This window comes from Trachinotus anak, unplaced genomic scaffold, assembly GCF_046630095.1.
Source record: "Trachinotus anak isolate AG129_WGS33_773 ecotype Australia unplaced genomic scaffold, CSIRO_AGI_Tana_v1 ptg000033l, whole genome shotgun sequence".
Lineage (NCBI taxonomy): Eukaryota > Metazoa > Chordata > Actinopteri > Carangiformes > Carangidae > Trachinotus > Trachinotus anak.
The window spans coordinates 2,733,510-2,758,055 of NW_027273884.1; the positions used below are offsets into that span (position 1 = coordinate 2,733,510).

At 41.3% G+C, this 24,546-nt stretch overlaps 1 protein-coding gene across 1 annotated transcript in view; it reads right to left on the reverse strand.

Annotated features, from left to right (window-relative positions):
- Positions 1–6,297: 6,297 nt before the first annotated feature.
- Positions 6,298–24,546, reverse strand: part of pdss2 (prenyl (decaprenyl) diphosphate synthase, subunit 2) — a 29,786-nt gene continuing 11,537 nt past the window's right edge. Inside the window, exons 3-8 of the mRNA XM_071471341.1 lie at positions 20,849–21,047; positions 14,038–14,112; positions 12,230–12,403; positions 10,184–10,315; positions 9,219–9,254; positions 6,298–6,712 (exon numbers count right to left, since the gene is read on the reverse strand). Coding sequence (XP_071327442.1) covers positions 6,557–6,712; positions 9,219–9,254; positions 10,184–10,315; positions 12,230–12,403; positions 14,038–14,112; positions 20,849–21,047 — 772 coding nt within the window. The 3' untranslated portion in view covers positions 6,298–6,556. The remainder of the gene's footprint in view (positions 6,713–9,218; positions 9,255–10,183; positions 10,316–12,229; positions 12,404–14,037; positions 14,113–20,848; positions 21,048–24,546) is intronic.

The following is a 24,546-nucleotide window of genomic DNA, read 5'->3' on the forward strand; positions in this document are numbered from 1 at the left end:
CCTGAAGAGAGACGCTCACACCAGACATCCTGAGCACATGTCTTATCTGAAGCAGCTCTGTAGGAAGAACGGTCCATAATTCCTCCTGAGCATTGTGCAGGTCTGATCAGCTGCTACTGAAAGAGCTGGTCTGACCAGTTATTAAATCCAAGGGTTCACTTACTTTTTCCACCAGCACTGTGAATGTTTAATTAATGTGTTCAATAAAGACATGCAGGTCTATAATAGTTTGCCTGTTATTAGCTGATCATAACAATAGTTAATGTCAATTTTGTTGATAATCCTCCTGCACTTTTGCTTAAAAACTTTTGTGTGCAAGAGTTTTACTTGTAAAAGATAATTTTTATTCCCCCTGATTACTTCCTATAGTAGGTAAAGGTAAAGTAGGTACATCGTATACCTACTTTACCTTTACCTTTACCTCTGCATCTTATACACCACTGTATAAGTTGCTGAATGGTTGGATATTTTCTTATGCTTCAGGTCTAAGTAATGGTCAGTTTGTTGGCAGCATCAAATAAATAAGACATGTTATTATAAAAAACATGATGTTGTATGTTGCTGTATACTGTGGTTTCACTGTAACATGAACACTATGAAATAACATTTAAAGTAATGGCATAGAGAAACCCTTATTAGTTAGTAAATAATTAATTTGTGTCAGTGAAATCTAGATCAACATACACTAACAGGAGAATGTTTTTAAGTTATTCAAGGCCTGTCATCAATAGTCACCAGCATAGTTCGACAACTTACACGTGTGCAAAACAGGAATATTGTTAAAAAATGATCTTAGGAAAAATCTTACTTCGTATATTGCCTATTTATAAATATATTTCTATACATTGTGATTTTACAGCCCCACAAACGGCTGCTTTACTTTCTCCACTCTTTCTGATGGTAAAATGTGTTTAGTTAAGTAAAAACAGAAGCAGGTAGGAGTGATACTTCCATCTGCAGGGACAATCTCTGTCCACCATGAACTATAGAGCCAACATTACATAGGCAGCATCGCCCTCAAGTGGAAAGAGACTGCAACAGCATGAGACTGAGCTCTGACTGTACAGTACAGTCTGTCGACGCTGAGCTTCCAGGTGTGTGTAAACCAGGAGGAGATCAACAGTTTAAATGACGCAGACTACACACAAGACCATGAGAATGAGAATGACTTGACAACACAAACATGCTTCTGCTAATCCTCAAACCACACAATTTTCTTGTAAATTATACTTACGCACTTTTATTTTTTATTTTTTAGCAAACATTCTTTCCCTAAATATCTTATACTGTGCTGTTAATGCTGCACCATATGATGACTGTGTCCTCCAAATATACCTGATCATCTTCCATGCAACTATTCATTAATCCAGGTAGTGATATTTAAATACTTCACTAAAGACAATTATTGCATTATTGTGACATGATTTGCAGCAGTGCTACATACAGTAAAGCCTTTACTGTGGTGTGCATAAAAAGCCGTGAAGTTGGAGATTTTTGCTAATCACTGAAATATTATTCAGATATCTCCTGACAGTCTGTAAAGCAATAATCACAGTATCATCCCATATTCAAAGAGTATGGAGTCAAAACTTAAAAAAAAAAAGAATTTGTGTGAAATGTTTTTAACATGGAGCTGAAGGCAAACCAGTGAAGTGATTGATAAGAGTTTGTAATCATGGAAATTTTGAGCTGCAAGAGGCACCATTAACCACAGCTGGTTACTTGAGCAGGTAAACTGGTTTTGACTGATGAACAGAGATTTTAGTCAGTCAGAGATGAACACAACACCTCACAGTAGCTTAATTCTGTCTTAATCACCGGCTATTTCATGCACACAGAAGCACCCAGTGTTCTGTCCCCTCTGCAAATATGTCGATACATAGATGATATAACAAGACAACGTGTGGCTGGTGTGGTTCTCATTATTCGACTAATGAGCTGTCTCCATGGCAGTCTGATCCGTCAGCCAATGGAGCGAGCAGGCCCGGTGCAGGGGGAAGCATGGCCCAGGGTCAGCCAGGCGATGGCTTGCGACGAGGGGCCGGCGTGCAGCACTTAACACCGGGAAGAGCTCGTTAAAGTGTCATTTTTGTCCAATATGCTCGTCTGTGTCAAGGAGGCCAATCAGCCATACTGTTCCCATCTCAGGAGAATGACTTTCATCCATCACCGTCAGCTATATGATGATATTAGCAGGTGTTTACTGATAGGCCATTGAGAAGATGACAAATGGAGATTCTAATTTCACTCCACACTCATATTCGCTCAGTCATTTTACATACAGGCTGATTCCTAATGGGGTCACAAGGGCCGCAGGGAGTCTATCCAAGGAAGGGAGGCAGGGGAAACATCACGGTCAAAGCATCAGGGTTTAAACACTAACAGAAAATCCTGTTCATTCACATGTATGAGACTCTGACCTGCATGTCTTTGTGGCGTCTAAGCATGGTGTCTATATCACACCACACTACATAAAAAACCCCAATTTAAACAGTGTTACTGAAATAGTGGGTTCACACATGGTAGAACATGACTTTGACACATTTTACAGTTGGTTTGGAGCTGCTCTTCACCCACTATATCCCGATTACTTTAGTTACAACTTTCTAATAATGCACCATTTATAAAGCGTTGTATGATTCCATAGACTCAAATCTTAACTAAATACATGAATAAATTACTGGACAATTTATTAATATATTAATAAAGTATGTTTTTTTATCTTTATCTTTTTTATAATGTGATCTGTGAGAAGATACTAATCAGAACATGTTTTGGGTTGAACATCCCTTTGGCTTGTGTTTATCCTTTCTGTCTGGTAACACTGCAGTTATAAATGTTGTCATTATCAAAAGGTTTACATCTTCAATTATGGTTTTTTTACAATAATCCATCCAACATTAAGAAGCTGTTCATCGATGGCTTGTGGCCGAGATGCTCTGCAAACCTCTCCCACAGGATAAGTTCAGGTATCTGTCCATTAGGGTGGTTCTCCTGATGAATTCCTTTTTCTGTGTGTGTGTATTTATGAGGGCTCATTGTCCTGCTGCATCACCCACGCCACCAATTTCACACGACTTTCAGTTCACTCATAAAGAGCAGTGCTCAGTCTGTGAAAACATTTGTAGAATGCCTTTTGTGGATCCGGAGGGAGTTTGAAAAAAATAACCTTGATGATGTAATCAGGGTTATCAAAGCTTTGGCTCGAGGCTGACTAACAGAGAGCCTCTGTTATAAATGTGTGTAGGGTCTTTCACACCAGTGGAAATGTAGGATCACTCTACAGGCTAGAGATCAGGATATTTTGGCCTCTGCTGCTTCAGTTTTGACCAGTGAACTTAAAAAGCATCTACAACCAGGTCCAGGTGCACTCCATTTTAACTCCTCTTGAATAATTTTGATTTGTCTTTTAAAATCTGTCCAAAACGAATTCACTGCAGAACCTGTTTAACTTAAAAAACTAAATTTGATGTTGTATAGGAGCCTTTTTTTACCCTAAAAGAAAAAGACAGGTGAGTAGAAACAGAGAATACTATTATTTTTGGTCAACTTTTCAGGATATCACCACAAAAATTGTCGTTATTTGAACATGAATTGCCATTTTAGTAGGTTCTAATAAGACTGTATCTTTCCTGTCAAACCAGCAAGCTGACAGTCGTTCTGTCCCCAGTAAGTATGAGTGTGTGTGTGTGTGAATGTGTAATGGAATCTGTCGGACTGTGCTGACCGACTCTCTCCACTGGACCCTGCTGTAATTACACCACTCATCGTCTGGGCTGGGCACACTAGGGCCGCTGTTACCCACTTCATGTTTTGCATGTAAACTTATAGTCTGGCTAGCTCTTGCTTTCATGATACCCAAGACTCTCAAACTGGAAAATGTAAGCAAACAGAGAGTCAGGTTTCTGCTGCGCAGGATATAAAACTGTCGAACTTCACTCCTTCCTCATTCGGTTCTTTCTCTGGGCTGCGCCTGAGATATCAAACAGATTCATGCTGGCAGGAGCAATGTTGTCAAGGAAGAAAAAAGGCTGCGATTTCTGTTCAACATTAAACATTTAGCTTTACTACTGAAAGAACTATGTTTTCCTCTTGAAGTTGAAAACATAAAAAAAAAAAACTCATCCTATGAACTCCTCTTCTGCAGTGCACAGCTGACTTCTACTGGGAGCATCAATGCAACAGTTTCATTTCTGAGGCCAGACCTCTCTCTTTTTTTTCTTTAAAGAAGTTTTGTTTGGTAACTATATTTGTCATTCTTGCAGTGCCCCAGCCCCCTTCTTTGTTCGGTCCTTTTAACTTTCCATGTAACTTTCCTCATGTCTCCTCACAGCGAGTATACATATTTCATGAAGAGCCTGAGGCTTTCCCTGGCACATGCTGTACTTGACTGTACCCAGGAAGCCCAAGCAGCGGAAACCAAACAGTAGAGGAAGTGGCCGTACAACCCAGCAACAGACAGGAGCTTGTTTTTGAAATAGTTCACTTCGCATCACATCCTCTCGCACTTCAACCTCACTTGCTTCTTTTATGTCCCGTCATCTCCCCTTTTCCTCTCATCCACCTTCATCCTCTGCAGCGGATAATCTTTGAATGCTGCTCACATTTTTCAAGCTATGAATCAAACTGCAAAGTTGTGCTGGGGTTCTTCTTTGGGGAACCATCAAATAAATAAGAATAAGAGTCTGCAGCCTAGAGGCTCTGTGTGGCTGCAGCTGTGGACAATGTCAGCATGCTGATGCTTGGGAGGTGCCATGTTTTAGCATGTAACATTTGCTAATTAGCACTAAACACAAAGGGAATGCTGTTAGTTTTGCAGCTATTTCTTAAACTTTGTGTTGGATAGATTAAAGTCAGGGATCACAAATGTTACGATAGTCCATCCTGAATGTCTACGCCACATTTCATACCAATCCATCCAGTGATTGTAGAAGCATTTCACTCAAAACCACAAATGTCCACCTCATCTTCTGTGGAGCATGAATGTCTGAACCAATATTCATGAAAATCCATCAAACTGTCTTTGAGACATTTCAGTGTGGAATAAAGTCGACTGCTTTGGTCCACACAGACAGTTTCCACCCCTAAACCATCTTTCAAGATCAGTTCAGTGTCATTAAGAGTACAAATGCTGCAAATTAATCTGGGACTCAACAAGCAACTGATTGCTCAAAAGATGTACCCTGAAGGAAGCCTCTTCACATCACATGACACACAACATGATTGATAATTCTCTCTTTTACATCATTACTGACAGCATGAACTTTTAAACTGGCACTCTTTTTGAGGCATCTCTCTTTTTCTAAGTCACATATTTCACCATTACTTGGTAATATGGGCACTAGTGCCACTTCTTCCCAATTCAAAGCCCTGAAGAGAGTTCAGATGTGGCACCAACACATGACACACTTTTTGTTCGCAGTGTAACCTCAGCCCTCTCTTTTTCCCATCCTGTCTCCTGTGCTCTGTCCTTCAGGTATGGCTGTGATGTGACAGACAGCTGCCAGCGGTGGCCTGGTTTCACACCTTGGCTGTCCCCCCCTCCGCAGACAGCAGCCTGGGAAACCACAGGCCACCAGGCTGGCGCCAGCCTGTACGGCTTAGAGCAGGGCAGCCGGCCCAATCAATACCTCTGCATTTCCTGTCCATTTGCTCAGGTCTCTTCATTAATAATTACTGCTTGGCGGGGCTTCAATGCGCTCGCTGGCCGAGCCAAGGGGAGAGGCTGTGTGACCTTTCCCCGCCCCTGGGTTGACTTGGATCACATACACAAGCATGGGGACAGACATAATAAGGAAACATAGATGACATTACTCCTGATTCATGCCATTCCCCCTCAGTACACAGAGTATCACGCCAAACTCAATTAAAAAAATAATTTTTTTTGCAGCTGCTTATCAGCAGAGGTACATACTTGCTGGAACATGACTCTGAGACATTTTTACAACTGGTTTTGAGCTGCTCCTTGATTTGGCAAACACAAGTACATCCAGCAGCTATGATTTCAGCATCATCTGAAGTATGCAGTAACGCGCTGGGTGAACCGATCCTAAAAAAAAATGAAATTTTGTTAGAATAAGTGCTGCTCTCTGCATCATTTGCCATTCACGGTACATTTTCCAGATGACAATTACAATTCTTCAAAACATCTTAAATTACGTTCTGCCTGGTATGTGCCTTTGCTGATAAGCAAGGTGACAATGAACTGCCAGTTTATAAATGCAGCTTGGCGTGATGTTTTCTCCACACAGGAGAGGAAGGGTATGTACCAGAGGCAACATAACACATGACATGATGCTGTAGTAATGTGTTTTTATTTCTTTCTTTTTTTTTTTTTTAATGATGACCATTTATGGAGATGGCCATTGCATCTCTGATGCACATTGTCATCCACAACAGAGCAGAACAGTTTCTCCAGACAGGAGCCAGCACCTGGCTCAAATGTTCATTTGTCTCTTAAGTGTCGTCTTGTTCCCTCTGCAGACAAAGACACTCCAGGCTGCACATTTAGAAACAGCAGTGTGTGTGTGTGTGTGTGTGTGTGTGTGTGTCCAGGTCAAAATTTGGTGATGGCGGAGGCGATGTTCTCCAAGGCGGATCGAGCCTCGGAGGAGGGGAAAGCCTGGATGGCCTCCAGAGCCTTGTTGCCATGGTAACAGCATAAGTCCACCGCTGAGCTCATGCCTTTCTCCGACTTAACTGCTGCCAAAAGCTGTTGAGGGATGAAAACACACATTAGTTTGTCATGTTTGTGTCACTCCTGTTACTATCCAGCTGTCAATACAACAAACTGTTTAGAGCCAGAGAAAGTTAGCTCACTCTTAAAGTGGATTGTACACATGCAGCATTTTTTTTAATGACAGGAAACCCATTGTATAACACAATCATGTCTGTATTTGCACACTGCCCCTGGTACCACTGGAGGCAGCTCATCACATTTAACTACAGGTGAAAAATTCAGTTAAGATAAAAAAAAAAAACAAAAAAAAACTGGCAGGTTTTATTTTTACAATGAGCAGGAAATGCCCTAAATTTTATTTGTGAAGGGTTTTAACTCTAATATGATTCGTATTGTTATATCTTGTTCAAAAGAAAAGTGAATCTCAATATAACTACTTGATCATTTGAAGAAAGTCTGTGTGTCTGGGATCTACACACACATCACATACCATTCACGTGTGAAAAAAAGGAAAAAAACATCAGGTCAAATAAGCCCCAGCCAACCGATTAAGTTTACAGACAGTGTGAATTTGAGCGACCCCCCCTGTGCCTCACAGTGCTGGTGTGTTGGGACATCTTTTTGCTGAGGGCGTTTTACATCAGAAATTCTGGAGATGGAAATCCCCGTAGGCCTTGCTTCTTAAAAAAAAAAAGAAAAAAAGGCTGCAGGTGTCGAACTCGGCATCACCCGGGCTGCTTTTCACTCTCATTTTACAGAGTCCTGTCTGCCAACTTCATTTTGTTCTAAAATCTAAATCCTTGTTTCAAACTATTTTATTGAAAAATAAATGTACATTAAGTGTTTTACCACAACAAATCAGGCGGATATTTTGGTTTATACTGAAGCAGCCCAAAAGTGTCCAGTGATCATTTCATCATAGAAATAATTTCAAATGCCCTTTTCCAAAAATTACAAAAGTTTTCATTGCATTTTTCCTAATGATGTTGTAATAACTTCTCATGGCGGTGGCGTCGTCATCAGTCGCTGCCCTCTCACCTTTCGGCCAATCACATGGCCAGTACGTCACAGCGTCACGTGTCTGTCTCTATGAAATCACAGAGCGACCAAGGTCACTGTGAACTAACCAGCTCACTGCTGCTGTGAACGCTCGTCAAGCTAATGCTCAGTAAAAATCCAAGTTTACCAGCCAACCTGGCCAATGTTAGCCGGTTAGCTGGGCGGCATGTGTAGCCTTGTTCAGCTGGACAGAAGCAGAGGTGAACTACTGTGTCTGCGTTGTGTTGATCTGTAGCAGCAGCTTTCACTTTGACTTTGCCATTGTTGCTTTTCTCAAAAGTCTTTTTGCCTTCATTTGATATTTCAAGAGAAGAGAGACCGACAGGAAACAAAGGCAGGGACAGAGGAACAACAACATTTCATGACTTAAGTTGTAATTATTTGGTAAATTATATCACAATTAAAATATAAATGATTTTATATATATTTCTCTATATATATTATTGAGATTTCTTTCATAATATTCATCTTATTTGTTTATTATAGAACACCTCCATACTGACTTGAAATTGAATCTTGAACTTGTGATGCCGCTGGAAGACGACGGCTGACCTCTTCACTTCTATCATGTAGTCAGATTTTCTTACAGTGTTTGAGCCAAGATATTAACAGCTTCAAAACATATCCAGTTCTACCCAAGCCGGTCTCCCACCTCCCTCCCAGAATGATACATTTTACAAAGAGCTGTTTGAAAAGTGTCGTTGAGGTTGATATTTTCTAATTGGGAGTGAAAGACTGCATGAAGAGGAGTTCCTGTAAAGGTTTATGGTTATTTATCAGAGTTCGTAGATGCCTGTAGATGCAAGAAATGTACAAAAGATTCTCTGATTATTTTGCATTTCTATCTTTGTGCTGAATCAAAGCAAACTTTTACACTTCAGGGCACAAGGTCTTTGTTTTTACCCCCCAAATTTCTTCCCTCCCTCAGTCCTGCTCTCAGCTTTCCTCCTTGTGTCCCCTCTTCTCTCCTTCCCTTCGAACTTCTCCCCACGTCCCCTTCTCAGCAGGTCTGCTGAAGGAGATTCTCTCACAATGCCACTGTCTCAGAGCCTCAGTGTCTCCTCCACAAATAGGCCTCGGTAACTAATCCTTCCTGCTCCGGTTTCAGACGGGACCAGATAACCCCCCTAACACCATCAGACCCCTCCTCTGGAGCTTCAGTCTCTTCTTGCACCCCTATCGGTCCCCTTCTTCCCTCACACATTGACTTTGGGAAGCTCATTTCCCAACTTTGATATAGGTTACATTGAAAAGACATCCTGCTTCCCTCTGATGGCTCTGTCAGACACAGTGCCACTGAGCAAACAGGTGAAAACACTGAAATACAACAAAGGAAAATGGGTCCATCTTACAAACTTGTGTCATAATTTTTGGAAATATGTCTGAAATTTAACAAAACCGAGGGTGCAGCAAAGAATAAGAGCGCAGTGTTTCCGTAACATTGTGAATTAAAGAGAAATACACAAACCAGAGGTCTTACCTTTGAGTAATCCAGCTGGTTTCTCAGTGTTTTTGCCTTAACAAAAGAGAAAAGAGAGTGATTACCAGCTAAATGTCCAAGGTTTCCTCAACATCATCCTCAGCAACTTTTTACTCACTTATAAAATATGGAGTTTGATCAAACTTAAGAACTCAAAATCAGCACATTTTGAGCTAAACCTTTAAAAACCTTTGTTGTTGCCGTCTGTCACCACAGCAGATCACATCAGTTGATTTGACAGAGGTTTTACGCCGGATCCCCTTCCTGACGCAGCCTGGGTTCAGGGGAGCCGGGAGTTGAACCATGAACCCAGGGATCAGCGGCCAACCCACCCCACAACCAGAGTCATGGCCCCCGGAACCTTTAAACCCTTTGTACATAATCTGCGTTTGACAAAAGCCAAATTATCCAAACATATATTCAAATCTAGATCCCACTTTCTACTTGTATCCTTACAACACGTTAATTAAACCAAATGCTTCAAAAGACATTTTTGGTGTAAAGATGGTTGAAAGATGTCACATTTTATTCAAGAGAAGATCTAATTTGCCATGAATCTGCTAACTGTAGGAGGATACAGACACCTTTTATACCCTTTGTTTCTCTATGGGAGTCCAAAAACTCTCTGTGGTTACTGGGGTAGAGTTCCTGTGGTTTATTATTTTACATCTTAAATGTGTTGTTGTTGTTTCCTCTTGGGGAGGAGGAAATGGGTTGTGTGTGTTGTGAAAAATTCTGTGCAACACATTTCCTTTTTCCTGCATAGTGGGATACTTGTTTGTGATAAAGAGATTTATTTAAAAATGTATAAAAGTACATGTGTTCTACTTCCCCTGTGAGTTCAGCTGGGACCTCTGTTCACTTCATGTGTGTAACGCAGCCAGGGTGGCCGGTGACTGACTGAGAGTCCAAAAACGAAATAAATGGAGGTGCTGCAGCGGAGTCACTGCCCATCCTCCCCGTACCTGCTGCAGCTGCTGATGCCATCTCTCCTGGCCGACGATCTGACGGTGGAAAACTACCGGGGCGGCGCTCAAACTGAATGACACCGGCTCTCCCACGCTGCTCTTCACAAACGGCTGCAGGTCAGAGTTCAGCTGCAGAAGATGGAGAACCTTTATCAGTGAGATTCTGCTTTCTAACTTCCAGGTACCAATTAAACAACCCCAGCGGTGAAAATGGTGGAGCTTACGTTGTGCCTACCTACACTCTCAGTGACCCTGTTAATGACCAGCATGATGAGCAGTCTGCTGAAAGACACAGCCTAGCCTGATGAGGATGGTTCCCCTTCAAAGACCTCATTTCTGCCTCCTCCCATGCTGAGATTCCCTGTAGCCGCTGAGGCCCGCAGACAGGCAGCTACAGGGAGCCGCAGCAGGAGGGGACGTACTGATGCAGCACTGTGAGTGGGATCGTTATGAATGACTTTTAGACCAGCCCAGTGAGATACTGCTGAAAACCTCTGAACCTTGGAAAATGTTTAAGCATTTGCAGTAACATTAAATCCTAATGGCATTTTAGCTTCGCTGCAAATCAACCTTCCTCCTGATCCCACAGTTTGTGTTTGTCCCTAATGTGAGAATAATAACACATTCACACAATTATATCTAATGCACTGACAGGATAGAGTCAAAAACCTGCTTCACCCACAAAGCAATGATTAAATTTCATCCGTCAGTGTATTTCACCTGCATGATTTGGGCAAATGCATCATCCTGTGTATCTGTGCTGTGAAGCATTTTATTCAAAAGACAAAACTAATACTGTTAAGCTAAAATAAAGCCAATCAACCACATTGAGATACCGCTATTCCCTGTGCATCAGTGAGACATGCAGCCAATCAGCAGCAGATTTACTCCTCTGCTTTGATTTAACTTGAACCCAGTTAAAAAAAAAAAAAAGGAACAGCAAGGGGGACAAAGAAAACTGTCAAACTGTGTTAAAGTATTTCTCTGTAGATTTAAATATTCATCATTTACTCAGTTAAAATGAATCAAAGAGGAGGTTTTTATAATAATAACAATAAAACGACAATGCAGAAAACATTGTGGCAGAGTGATATGAGTTGCTCATAGTGATGGACAGCGACTCTGCTCAGCTTCACACAGAGCTTTAGCTTTGTTTAGCTGCCCAGCTGCAACTTTACTGTTTTGTGTCACTATCACTGCTCTCACAGCGTCGTTAATGGCCGCAGCCGGCAGCTGTTTTCAGAGAAAAAGCCCTGTCCACTACCTGCTCAGCACCGAACAGCAGAGAGACACAGCTAACACACCATTACTCTTCTTCCCCTACACCTTTCCGACGTCGAATTAGGAGGGGCCGCTACAGAAATGGTCTGACAGTAACTTTCCAAAAACCGACAATCCAGCATTCACACGCGCTTCACACTGCGTCTGGCCAGCTGTGCAGAGCTGAGGAGACTGGCTTTGAATTGCTCCCTGTGGCACCTTTCATGTGTGCAACTGACTGCAATACTATGAATGTCTTCCGGGAGAGACTGTGTGGAAATATGTGCTGTTATCCCCTTTTTTAGAATAATTCATTCATCTATTATGAATATTGCACCCACTTTTTTAAGACCAAAAAAGCTTCGTGCCATCAGAGGTGTGTGTGTGTGGCGGTGGTTTAATCAAACATCCTTTCAGCTGCCATGAAATTTTGATGGAAATGTTCCTCTGATTAGTGCACAGAAATATGTGGTTCACAATTTTCCACCTGAGCCCACCCACTTAAAACCAGGGAGAAGAAGCAAGGCCAGAAACAGAAAAAGACAAATCTCTCATGTGAATTAACAAAAACTTTCAAACTCTGACGGATCAAAAGACTCCATCGCTCATAGTAAGAAGTTAACTGATGTTAAAACAGGTTTTAAACCAAGACATATGACAGTGATTATCTCAGAGAGTAGTTCACTGCAGCAGCCCTTGACCCTTATTGACTGATCCCCCAAAGACCAGCTCCTCTGGTATTTGGTGCTTGGTGGGTGGGACGCTCTCTCTCATCAGACTTACCTTGTGGCCCAGTGACAGGTGCTTGCCGTACTTGTAGGCCAGTCTTTGGGACTCCTTGTCATGTTTGGCGAGCTCCATTGCAGCTTGACAGCTCTTGGCCAGCAGCGCCCCGTGGGACAGGAACGTCTGCTCCTCCCAAGTTGCCACGTCGACGCCATCGGTGAGACTATTCTCCTGCAGAGCAAATAGAGGCAGAGACGCTGCAGGCCTGAGCTCTCACTGCTCCTACTGTACGACTTCAAAGGTCCCACAGAGCACCTCACAACCTCTAAATCAAAACAACCCCTCCTTCTCTGCGATTTTATTTTTCAGCATGTAATTGGATGTGCACCAGAGAGTTACAGCAATTTAACACAGTGTTTCCCACATGTTCTGCAGTTATTTGGAACAGAGGGAAGCTGGGAGACGGACGTGGAGCCAGAACAGAAAAATACTCCTGTAGCTATACACACACTTGAAATGTGTTGTTTTATGTTGAGTAATAAGCCCGACATAAAACATTATAAACACCACAGGTACAGTATAAGACCGTCTCTGGACAAATGTAGGTATTTCTGCAATGTGGGAGGATATACACAGAAAAAGTCTCGATAACAGAGAAAACAACACATTGTAGGAACTTCATCTAAAATCTCCATCATAAGACGATAATTAATCCTCAAAAACGTTTTAGACCAAAGTCCACAATGTATCTGTGGCTTTTAGCTCCTACTGTAGATGATAATCTTTAAAAACTTGTCACAAATAAAACTTTTTATTCTTAAAAAAAAAAAAAAAAAAGCTCAGAAATGTCCTAAACCAGCAGGACACTGTCGGTTCAAGCCACCGTTCCTCTAACAGGAAGAAAACAGGAGTGTATTTGTTAGGGACTATTTCCAGAGGAGGATTAGTCCACATTTGGTGCATTAGTGAGCGGGACTGAGTCAAAATAAACTGCTGTGTGTGTGATAATTGTAAGGAGGGAACATGTCAGCCACTGCAGCAGTGTGGCTCTTTGAGATGTATCTAACATTTTAAAATTCACTGTCCCACCTGAGGGACACTTTGGCTGTGGCGGTGCTACTGTTTGGTCTTTAGCAGACTTGTGGATTATGGCTCCAAAGTGTTTTCCACACAGAAGTCCAACTTAAGTCCTTATATTCTATTTTATGCCAAAACCAAAAAAAACAAAAAAAAACCTTTCTAACATGTTTGTGCTTCTGTGACTTTGGTCCAGTGTCTGACAGTGATTCTGACTTTTTGGTTGTAAACCTTTCACAGGAGACTGGGTTAATGACTGTAATAATACAGGTTGAAGAACAGTAACCTTTTCATTTGGGTACATTATTTTCAGGCTGGTGCACAGAAATGCAGGTGTCTGGTAACAGGTTAATAGTTGTAGGGAAACAATGAAGCTCTGTCACACAGAGGAATAACCTACATCAGACGTTGGATATAGACAGAACGTGTACGAACGATTAACTCAGTGATAGCTTTTGTCTTTTCAGAAAAAAATAATGAATATCACCAGACTTTTTCTATAATTCATCCCTGTTAAAAATTTTAATATGTCTATATTTTGAATTTATCTTGTATGATATCTATCAGTATGTAAATCACTCAGAACTGCCTTTATGTATTAAATATACAGAAAATAATTTCCTATTATTAGATTAAAATTCACTCCAACAAATTTTAAAAGGTCTTTTTTTTTTGTTTTTGTTTTGTTGCACCTTATATCTGGCATGGTTTTTCTTTTCATTAACTCTCATCACAGTTTTTTAAGTCGACTGCACCACAGATCTATAAAAGCAGAACAGATACTTTACCTCAGTGTTACTGGAGTTCTCATAGTAGATTCCTTGAACTAAATCACCAATGGCGCTGGAGATCAGTTCAACAACCTGTTAAATACAGAAAAAGAGAAAAAAGCATCAGACATTTGGGCTAAAATTTAAATCATAACACATTACCTGTTGAACTGAGAACAAGGGCAAAGCTGAAAAACAATATTTATTTATAGTAAATAATAATTCAAAGGTGGAGCCACGTGCCTCAATTTCATGCAGAGTGAGTGTGGATCATATTCTGAACCAACAACTTAAAGTTTGATCTGAGCAACAGTCAACATGTCCGTCTTGTTGACGTGTCTTTGGTTCAGGCAGTGAACCATTAACCTGCTCCCCCACCACAGATCACTCTGGCTAACAGCACTAGACCAGACTCCTAAAATGTGAATGTAAATGAGGTTGATCAAAACCCACCACACTCCTGAGTTCATCCACAACATTTCTAATTTAAAAAAAACCCTAATTTCTCCTCGACTGAAGCGGGAGCACACAGCGCTCACGTCCGAGCAGCTGGTTCAGTGAATAAATCCGAGGTGAGAGGAGGACTGGAAACCAGGTGAACTGCTGCAAACTCAGCTGCTCATTATCAGGCCGTGGGGGACCTCCTGTTGATTTCATGGTACAGATCCAGGCTTGCATTCATTCATTACACTTCGTATTCACACAGAAGTCCAGTGGAGGAGGCCAGATGAGGTGTCTGTCCCGTCTGAGGGACTGAAATGAAGCTGAAAGGCAGATGGTGAGACGAAACAGGAGTCCAGAGAGCAGGGGGTTAACAAGGTTTCAGAGTGATGATCCCACTTCAGGGTCTTCTTTGCTCTCCTTTTCTGATGAGCTATTTGAAGATTGGTTTCACATATGGAAACAGCATATTAATCTGTTGATATTTACAGGATTCATAGAAGGTAGGATTTCTGCAGAAGCGGCACAGTGAGCAGAGTAATGGCAAAAAGGAAAATGGGCTTCAAGTCTATAGCAAAGATGAGGAATAATCACTGCTCTGTGATCTGTAAATTGATAAATATACGGTACAACAAAGGTCTCCAACACGTGGCTAGCTCACCCCCTGTTTTAGAGTAGCTCCCCCACAGGTTCAGAGAATATAATCTGTACAAACCATAGATGCACAGTTCAAACTTTAATCGACACAAATTCACTCAGTAAATCTCCAAATGTAACTCAGGTCGACGGACAGACCCAGCCCTCTTCAACAACTAATCATTATCTGTCAGTTGTCAGTCAAATGAGTTGCACTGTCGAGTTTGTTTACAGCAGATATGCTGTAGGTGAACAGCAGTGACGGCAACACAACAGATAGAAACTAAACTTATATGTTACCATGGATACAATGAGCTGAGCTGTGGGCTTCAACTTGAGCTCCATTTGTTTTCAGACCATGTTTGTTTACATTTTAGAAAATGAATGTAGTAAATTGGCTATATTAACCTCCTGTTTGTCCTGTACCACTGGCTGCACTGACAACTAACAGTGGTGTCATCACGTCTGTGTCTTCAGGTTTGACTGAATCATGACTCTGACGTGAGTTTCAGATGTTTTTGGATATTAATATTTGATGACTTTTTAAATGATCTCATTCATCTCATTTGGTTTGGATCAGTTTGAGTGTTTTGATACGATATGGGAATAACTGCAACCAGTAATGAGGAGCTCTGAGCCCCTTTTATTTAGTCTCTCATTTAGTCTACTCTATTAGCATCTCTCAGAGGAAAAAAGGTTGGAGACTCCTCTTGTACGAGGAAAAACACACTGCTTTGAGTAAACTGACCTTAGAGAATATTTAACTTTCTACCTTAAAACATTTAAAAGGAGCAACAACTTAAAAAAAGACTGTTTAAGACTGCAGTTGCCCATTTCCTCTTACAGGGGGCATGCATGACTACATTTCTGCTTACAGAAACACGACCGGCCCCTCATCAACCACCAGATGAGAGGCTGCATCCTTTAAAATCATTATTTAAAGGCTGGTTTTAATGAATGAGTGAAAATCTGAAGTCGATCCCTCCGTCCTTCATTCACACACAGACCAGCGTTGGACTGAGCCGAGGCCACGCCCGTACAGTTCAGATGAATGAGGTTAAATTTAGAGCTCCTTCAGCTCACCCTAGACATCCTTGGTGCATCAGGAAAGTGTGGTGACGCTGGCTGCCCAGTCAGCCTCGCAGTGCCCTTTGGGTAACTGAATCCACCAGGGGAAAATATTGAGGAAACCTGAGCTTCGCCCACAGACCTGGAAGGACAATGTGCCTACAGTATTACCAGATGTGGTGTCTCTGCCCGACCTGCCTTGGGAAGTGGGGGCCAGTGGGGGTCTTTTTTTGGAAAGTATCAGATAAGCTCTCCCCATGCCTCCCCCATACTCCATTCCCAAATCCAGCCAGATCGTGTTTTGCCGACAGGTCTGCGAGGGGGGAGAAACCGGAGCTCCACGGTGAGATTACTTTACAGTTTATACAAGTAGCAGCATAGGTTTCCTCTCAAGGCCACGACACATAATCTCCATTGCTCTCTCTGCCTTAAAAAAAAAAAAGGCTGGTTTATGAGAAAAACTTCGAAAGCTGCAAGAACTCAGACACACAGGCTGTGAGACAGAGAAGAGGGACCAGCCACTGTTTAGCAGACTGTCAGTCTGCAACATCAGAGTCAACACACTCTGCAGCTGTTACACCACTGTATATCACACTTAGCAGAGTTAATGGGTGGAAATGAAATATACAACAGCCTTTATTGCATTTGCTTAGGTGTAATTCTAATTTAATACCTTATATAATGCAATATATTCGTATGCATTTTAACTTAAACAACCAGACTGGATGGACCATCCTGTCCTCTGTGGCTCTGGAGGAGCTTTGAAAAACTGTTTTGAAACGATTTCATCAGGGTCTAAATAAAGATGCTGTCCAGTTGCATCATGGGAAATGTAGGAGGTAGTGTTTCCTCTTCTGTTATTCTAAGTCCTCTAACTTAATGGAAGTGCAAGACTTAATGGACGCTGTACCTCTTAAGCTCACATCTGAATAGCTCTCAGTAGAGTGCAGTCCTGATCTCTGTGCTGGTTAGAATGTTCAGCATCCCTCCAATGCTTCACTTTACCTAAGGGTGCAAGTCATAGACGGTTTGTCTCTTCAGTTTCTGCAGATACACACAAACGCTGATGTTATGTTAATCAGTGCAGAATTAGTTTCGACATCTGTTTTTGCTCATTTTCTTTCACTTGCCTCCTTGTTCTATGACCAGCCTTTCTGCAAAGTGTTTTAAGATTTCCTGCAAACAGACTGATGTGAGCATCGTCCTCAATGAAATTCACTGGAAGAAGTAATCATGAAAAATATAAAGTCATCAACTCAAGTCCCATTTATTTGTGAGTTCTGGAGCTTTTAACCACACTGCAGTGTTTTTTATCGACAGATGAAGATGTTATGAAACTCAACTGGGACAAGGGGTGTCGCAATATTAAAGATAATTATGATTTTTTTTCAAATGAAATATTGACTTTGTGTGGCAGATGTTCAGCCTTGTGAATTTTTTGTTAATCACTTCATCTTCCTGCCATTTCCCAATCCATTCTGTGCATTTGTTCTTTTTGTATGTTTTTGTACAGTTGTGGTTACAGACTCTCTCTCCCCCTCCCTACAATCATATTTGCCTCTAATTCATTTGCTAAAAAAGAGAGGAAATACCCAACAAACAAAATTAAAGATGAATCTGACAGATAGCATTATAACTATTATTACTATTATTTCATCTTGACAGCTCTAACTAAGTCTAGTTTGGTTGCCGTTGACAGTTTATTCTGTCTGTTGATTAAGTCCATGTTATGCAGCTGAAACTTCCAGGACAAGTGAGTAAGTTCATAATGTATCACATTAGGATAAATAATTTATTAATGATAATGTAAAAAAAAAAAATTATATTTCTGAGATAGTTGATGAAAAATTTACTGTGATATATTTAGTTTAGGTTCAAACTGAGGCCAAAAGTCAACATGAACTCAGTAAGTAAAGTTAATGTGTATAGCACTTTTCACAGACATGAGTCACAAAGTGCAAAGTGGTGAAGCACTTTGAGCCAAAAACTGTTAAAATCAGTCAGAATACAAAAACATAGAAAACACAAAACAGAGATATAATAACGTATCCAATAACACACGTAAGAAAGCACTACACTGAACATACAAGTCCTTTACAGAGTCATACACAATTAAATTCAGTCAAAGTGCAAATGCATAGAAACACACAACACAGGCATACAATAGAGTATCCAGTAAAATATACACAGTTTATCCAAAATCCTGTTGAAACATATACATTTAAATTTAAAATAACTTTGAGTGAACAGGATTTTGGTAACTTATCATCCACCTGTTTTTAAACTTTGGTTAAAACAGATCTCATTCCTGTAACTTCAGTCGAGCGTGCTGGACTTGTCAGAGCTGTTAACAATAATCTAATTTACCTCCTGCTCACAGCAGTGATGAATGCCTAAAAAAACACAGCTGAATGAGTCTGTGCAGGCTGTGGTTTGCCCCGGGTTCATTTTGTTTTGCTAACCTTTTCAAACATGAGTAACTGCTGCTGATATCAGATGTCTATCTCCTCATTAGCCTTAAAAACTTCCACTCTGGGGACGTTTCCTGTGGCCGCTTCAGATTACGTTCACACTCCTGATAAACACCATCGCAGGTTTGTTTGGGTGGTGCTGTGAGGTAATTTGGTTCCACCTGAGCTTGAATGAGATTGTTTTCACCTTGAAAATGAACCAAACTAAAGTAACAGATGCTCCAGAACTTGATTCACCCGATGCCGACTTGCTTGGTGTGAGTGCGTGATTAAATCAGGATTAGCTCGAGTCATCAGCAGATCTGCCGTCATTTCACTCTCAGTGTGGTTTTTCTCCATCTTCCAGGGAAACAACAGCATCATTTCCATTACTGTAATTTGTCGCTTAACCACAGAGTGACAATTATCTTTCATGGTGCTGCTGCAGTGACAAATCCTAATGAAAGCCAATTACCACTGTACAGGAAAGGCCACACCTTTAGAATTATCTTTGATTTATAAAGGAAATGTTTGATCCTTAAAATTCCTGCTATGTTTCCTACACAAGACACCGCTCACATCATGTATTTGGGAGGGCGACTCTCTGCTGCCATAGAGCAGACACACTCCCAGACTGTGTGTGCTGAATAAGAAGCAGCAGGGAAGGCGATAAGGGCTGGGCCGGCTGATGGGCACATCGTGGGGGGAGAGACGGTTATTTTGATCCACTTCGGTGACCGCATTCTGACAGAGCGCGGTGGTGACAGCATCTGTCAGCAGGAGGTTACCGGGCTACGTAGTAGATATGATCTGTGGTGCTGTCACAGGACCACCGCCACACGCACGTCCAAAACTCAAAGCTCAATAAGAAGGATTCCAATGGCGTACATGTCGGTGGTGTCTTCCGACCACGTTGTCCTACATACAAAGCAGCCTATACGCCATCAAATGTTGGTGTGAGATTCTGTGACTTTAAGTCCAACATGTAATCACCCTGTGTCTGACAGGTTTTTGGTCAAACTGCTGTGGCACAGGAGGAGTGATGTGTTTTTTATTATCAGTTTGAAACAAACTGAAGAAGAACTGGGTGGTTGGTATTAACAGTAATTTTCACCGTGTCTGAACAGACAAAGCAAAGAGTGTGACATGCAGAAACTCCAGCTAACACAAGGTGAGATCCACAGAAAAGACCTCACTGTACCAGCTACACCACCTTCAACCTTTCTGGTATGAGAGACTAGCCACTCAACGCCTACGCCTGACGCCTCGTCACAGGTTGCAGACACTGATGAGCTGTGACAAGACCGAGGTTTCCTTCTCAGACTGTTTTGTTTTAACTGATTTTAGAGACCTACAGAGGTTCTCCAGTTATGATGTCTCTCATGTTCATACTGAGCTTTTGGCTTGTTTGCACCATCCACCTGGAACTACGGTGGCCCAGACAGGTCAACATAATGCAAAAGCCACAACACAAATACAAAAGCAACAACACAACCACAAAAGCCACAACACAAATGTATTTTGCATTTATGTTGTTGCTTCTGCATTGTGTTAACCCATCTCTAACCTTTTAATTTTCACACCTTTTAATTTTTTAAGTTTCACAACACAGTGTTGTGTGTATTTGCAGCATGTGTTGTCAAAGTGATTAAGACGTTTTATGAATTTGTTTGTGTTTTGTCTGTTTGCGTGTGTTTTCTAAGTTGCAGTGCAATGAGCTCTCACGGCCACTGTAAAAAACAGTGGCCTTTTATTCCATCAATGGGAATAAAAACTTGCTGAACAAATCTGAGATGTCTGCTTGTGATTCAGGTCTGGAACCAGGATAATCTTGTTATCTGAAGTCTTGTTATCTGTCATCTTGCAAAACCTCAGATTTATCCTGCAGAACTGTTTGGGGTCCTGACCTCCAGGTGGGGAATCAGTCGGGTACACTGTTTAACTTAAAGGGGATTTGTGCATCACACTAATGCATAATAATAATAATAATGATAATGATAATAATAATAATCCATTAATTCCAGGATCAGTTTGAGCTCTGCAGAATATCATAGCAGTCGTGAGATGCTGAGTTGAGCTTGGTGTGACTGAGAGATGACACTGACTGACACTGATATGTGAGGTTGGAGGAGCGCTGCGAGGCCACATTAAGACAGCAGTGTTTCTCATTAACATGACTGATGTCAGGTCAGATATTTGTCAGGAGTACAGTTTGTTCGTGACAGACAGTGTACCTTAGTGTTATTCAGCTGGGCCAGTCCCGTACAAGCGTTTGCTAGCAGGAAGTCGCCGCTCAGGACGGCCATCTTATTCCCAAACTCCATGTCCTTCAGCGGGCCGTCCGAAACCGTCCACTCCTTCAGGTTGACTATCCCACGATGCACCAGGAATGCCGTGTGGATCAACTCTGTGATTTCTGCCAGGTTCCTCTGGCTATGAAACAGAGAAAAATAAATAAATAAAAGGATACATTTTAAAATCACAGCTTTTCAGAGAGGCGTTCCTGCGGCCTGACAGTTAGAGAGCTTTTTGACAGAAACCTTTTCATTGTCTTTATGCTGGTGAGATCTGCAGGTTTGGCAAGGTTGAAAACTCATTCACAGCATCATACACAGGTGTGCTGACCACAAAGGACTCAATCAGAACAAAGCACTTATGGGTTTTCATTTCATCCGTCAAGCAAAAGGGAAAAACATCCACTTACAATATAATATAATATAAAAAATAAAATATTCAGATGCTTGGCTCTAAAATACACAACCATGCTCCAAACAGACACTGTTGGGATCCTCACAGTTCATTCAAACTCTAACTGAATATTTATCGACTAGTCAACTTAAAGAAGAAATGACTGTGTATTTAAAAAATAAAGAGATTTCTCCAAATTTTCTCAAAACCCTCCAAGTCAAAATCAGCATACTCGAGGGCACAATGTCAGACATCTTGCCGCACGCCGTGTCAGAGGTTGTGTTTAAAAAAAGAAATTGAACTTATCATTAGCAAATAACAGCTATTCTTGATTATGAGAGAAAAGACATAAAAGTCTACTGTGAATAAAGCCTTTCAGAGCAGCCTTAGGGAGGATATAATCAAATGTTGATTCAGTCATTGGTGGGGGATAATTAGGCCCCTCTCCATATGGAGGGAGCTCACCACGCTGCGACAGGAGGGATCCATCCAGACAGGGTTGGGTGCGCTGATAGCCACTTACGACCTTCTTTCAGCTGCTATAAGAACCTGATGAGCCGGTTGTCTGCCTTGCGCTCCAACCCCTTGCTACACACACACACACACGCACGCACGCACGCACACACACACACACACACACACACACACACACACACACACACACACACACACACACACACACACACACACACACACACACACACACACACACACACACACACACACACACACGTGTCTTGTAGCCAGGTAATTGCTGTGTTCAACATCAGCATGGAAAAGATGTGATTAAAATTCAATAATGTCATCTATGTCACCTCTCAATCACTTCCATTGTCTGGTTGGTTTCTCTGCTTGGTGACGCAGAGCAACAACACATGAGCGTTAATAAGTTCAGGGTTTAAATAAGAGGAAAGTAACAGGCTGACAGCTGTGTGTTTTCAAGGTGCGTCAGAGTGATGGCTGCGCTCGACAGGTTTCAACAGGACAACTCATAGTTATAACGGACGAAAAACTGCGCCTGATTTCAGGCCATAAAATTTACTTCAAGTCCAAGGCCAGACACACTGTGGCTTTTTAATTGCTTGCTTTTTTTGAACCAAAAACAACATCAAGACTCCACTGTGACCATCTATTACTCACTCAAACAACAGAAAAATAAATGTCAGCCACTGTGATAATTAATCATCAAAGTCATTTTTCTGACAAATACAGTGGAAAAATAACCACTCACTGGTTCCAGCTTCTCGGATGTGAGGATTCATATCATCACAGCTGAATGTGGTTTGGGTTTTGGACAAAACAATCAATATGATGACATCATATTGGACTGTGGGAACTTGTGATTCATTCACTGCATGTTTCACTATCTTCTGACATTTCATCGACAGCTCCTTCCTGTGCCTCTGCCCAAAGTGATGCTGATTGTGAAATGGTTTTATCTAATTTTCCTGATAAAGTGGGCTCTGTTAGAGCCTCAGTAACAACCAGTGCCTCTTATACCGATGTCCTTCACTCGCAAATACATGGCCTGAACCAATTTTATTCTATTACGCTGTCTGAACTTTTAGATACAATGTCACATATGAGAGTGTCCTGCAGCCCTTTTGACATTTTACCATCTAGGTTTTTAACAGTTCCTTGTCTAATGGTTGTGTCACTGATTATTTTAAAACTGCTCATGTGACCCCGCTGCTAAAAAAAAACCTGGACTGGATCCTGCTCTCCCACAAAACTTCAGACCATTTTCCTAATTGCCATTTATATAAACTATTTTAGAAAAAAATAAAGTCCAAGCAACTTCTGCACTGGAAAACAACATCTTTGAAAAGTTTCAGTCAGGCTTCAGGAAATATCACAGTACTGAGACTGCCCTGCTCAAAGTTACTAATGACATTTTAATGGCTGCCGATGATGGCATGTGCTCAGTACTCATACCCCTGGACCTTAGCGCAGCCTTCAACACAGTCGACCACAGCATCCTGTTACATATACTGATGAACTGGGTGGGGCTATCTGGCATCAAACTGCAGGTGTCTCCATGAACAACCATGTCTCTTCCTATTCTAATGTTAAGTATGGTGAGCCACAGGGGTCAGTTTTAGGACCAATTTTGTTTGGCTTTTACATGCTTCCCACATGGAATTCCCAAGGGAATTCCCAATTTTCATGCCGATGACACGCAACTGTACCTGGTATGTTGAGTTCTCTGAATGACTGTCTGTGTGATGTTAATAACTGGATGTCAAATAATTTCCTCCAGTTGTTCTCAAACAAAATACTTGTTATTGGGTCCCAGCTCTTGCTAAAACAAATTCTGCCATCTGCCTTCCCTGTCAAAATACGAGAGAATAAACAGAGACTATTTTACACGCCCTCAATTCATCACACCAGGATTACTACAACAGTCTCTTTACCAGTCTCCAAACTGTACTTTATTATTATTATTATTATTATTATTATTAAATAATTAATTAATTCATTAAAAAAATTAATCAACATAAAAACAACTGGAAGTTGCAGCTGTACATAAATTAATGTTCAGGAGAGCAGACAGAGCCTAATCTAAGTTAAGACTAGATTGATATCTAATTGCAAATTGCAGACCTTAAGTCCAAGACATTTAACTGTGATTTGAGAGAGTTTCTTCACTGACCATTATTATGTCAATTTTTTATTTTTTTTTTAATTTATTTTGGATTAGGAGATGGATGCCAGCCTTGCCGTTCTTTGCCTCTTGCAACCAGCCAAGTTGCAGGAGATATGGTCCCACTTCCTGAAAAATAGATAATGTCACAGTGAAGTTCACCTTCAACCATTTGGATATAAAATGTCATCACTCCATTTGAGTTAAATTGTGTCATAATCACTGTATGAATTTGTGAGTTATGATCACAGTGACCTTGACCTTTAACCTTTGACTTCCAAATTCTAATCAGTCCATCCATGAGTCCAAATGAATGTTTGTGCCACATATGAAGAAGTTCTCTCAAGGCATTACTGCAATATTGTGTTCATGAGAATGGGATGGACGTGCATACATACGGGTGGACAGACAACCTGAAAACATAACACCTCCGGCCCTGACTGTCTCCAGAGCAGAGGTGGAACAATTACACAAATATCAATAATGCCAACACACAGTCCTGGTTACTGATTGTCCACATTGCCAACAATGGCCTCACACAACTAGAGATGAATGAATACATGGTTAGAATTGTATTGGTTTGGTGTCAGCGGCTGCTTT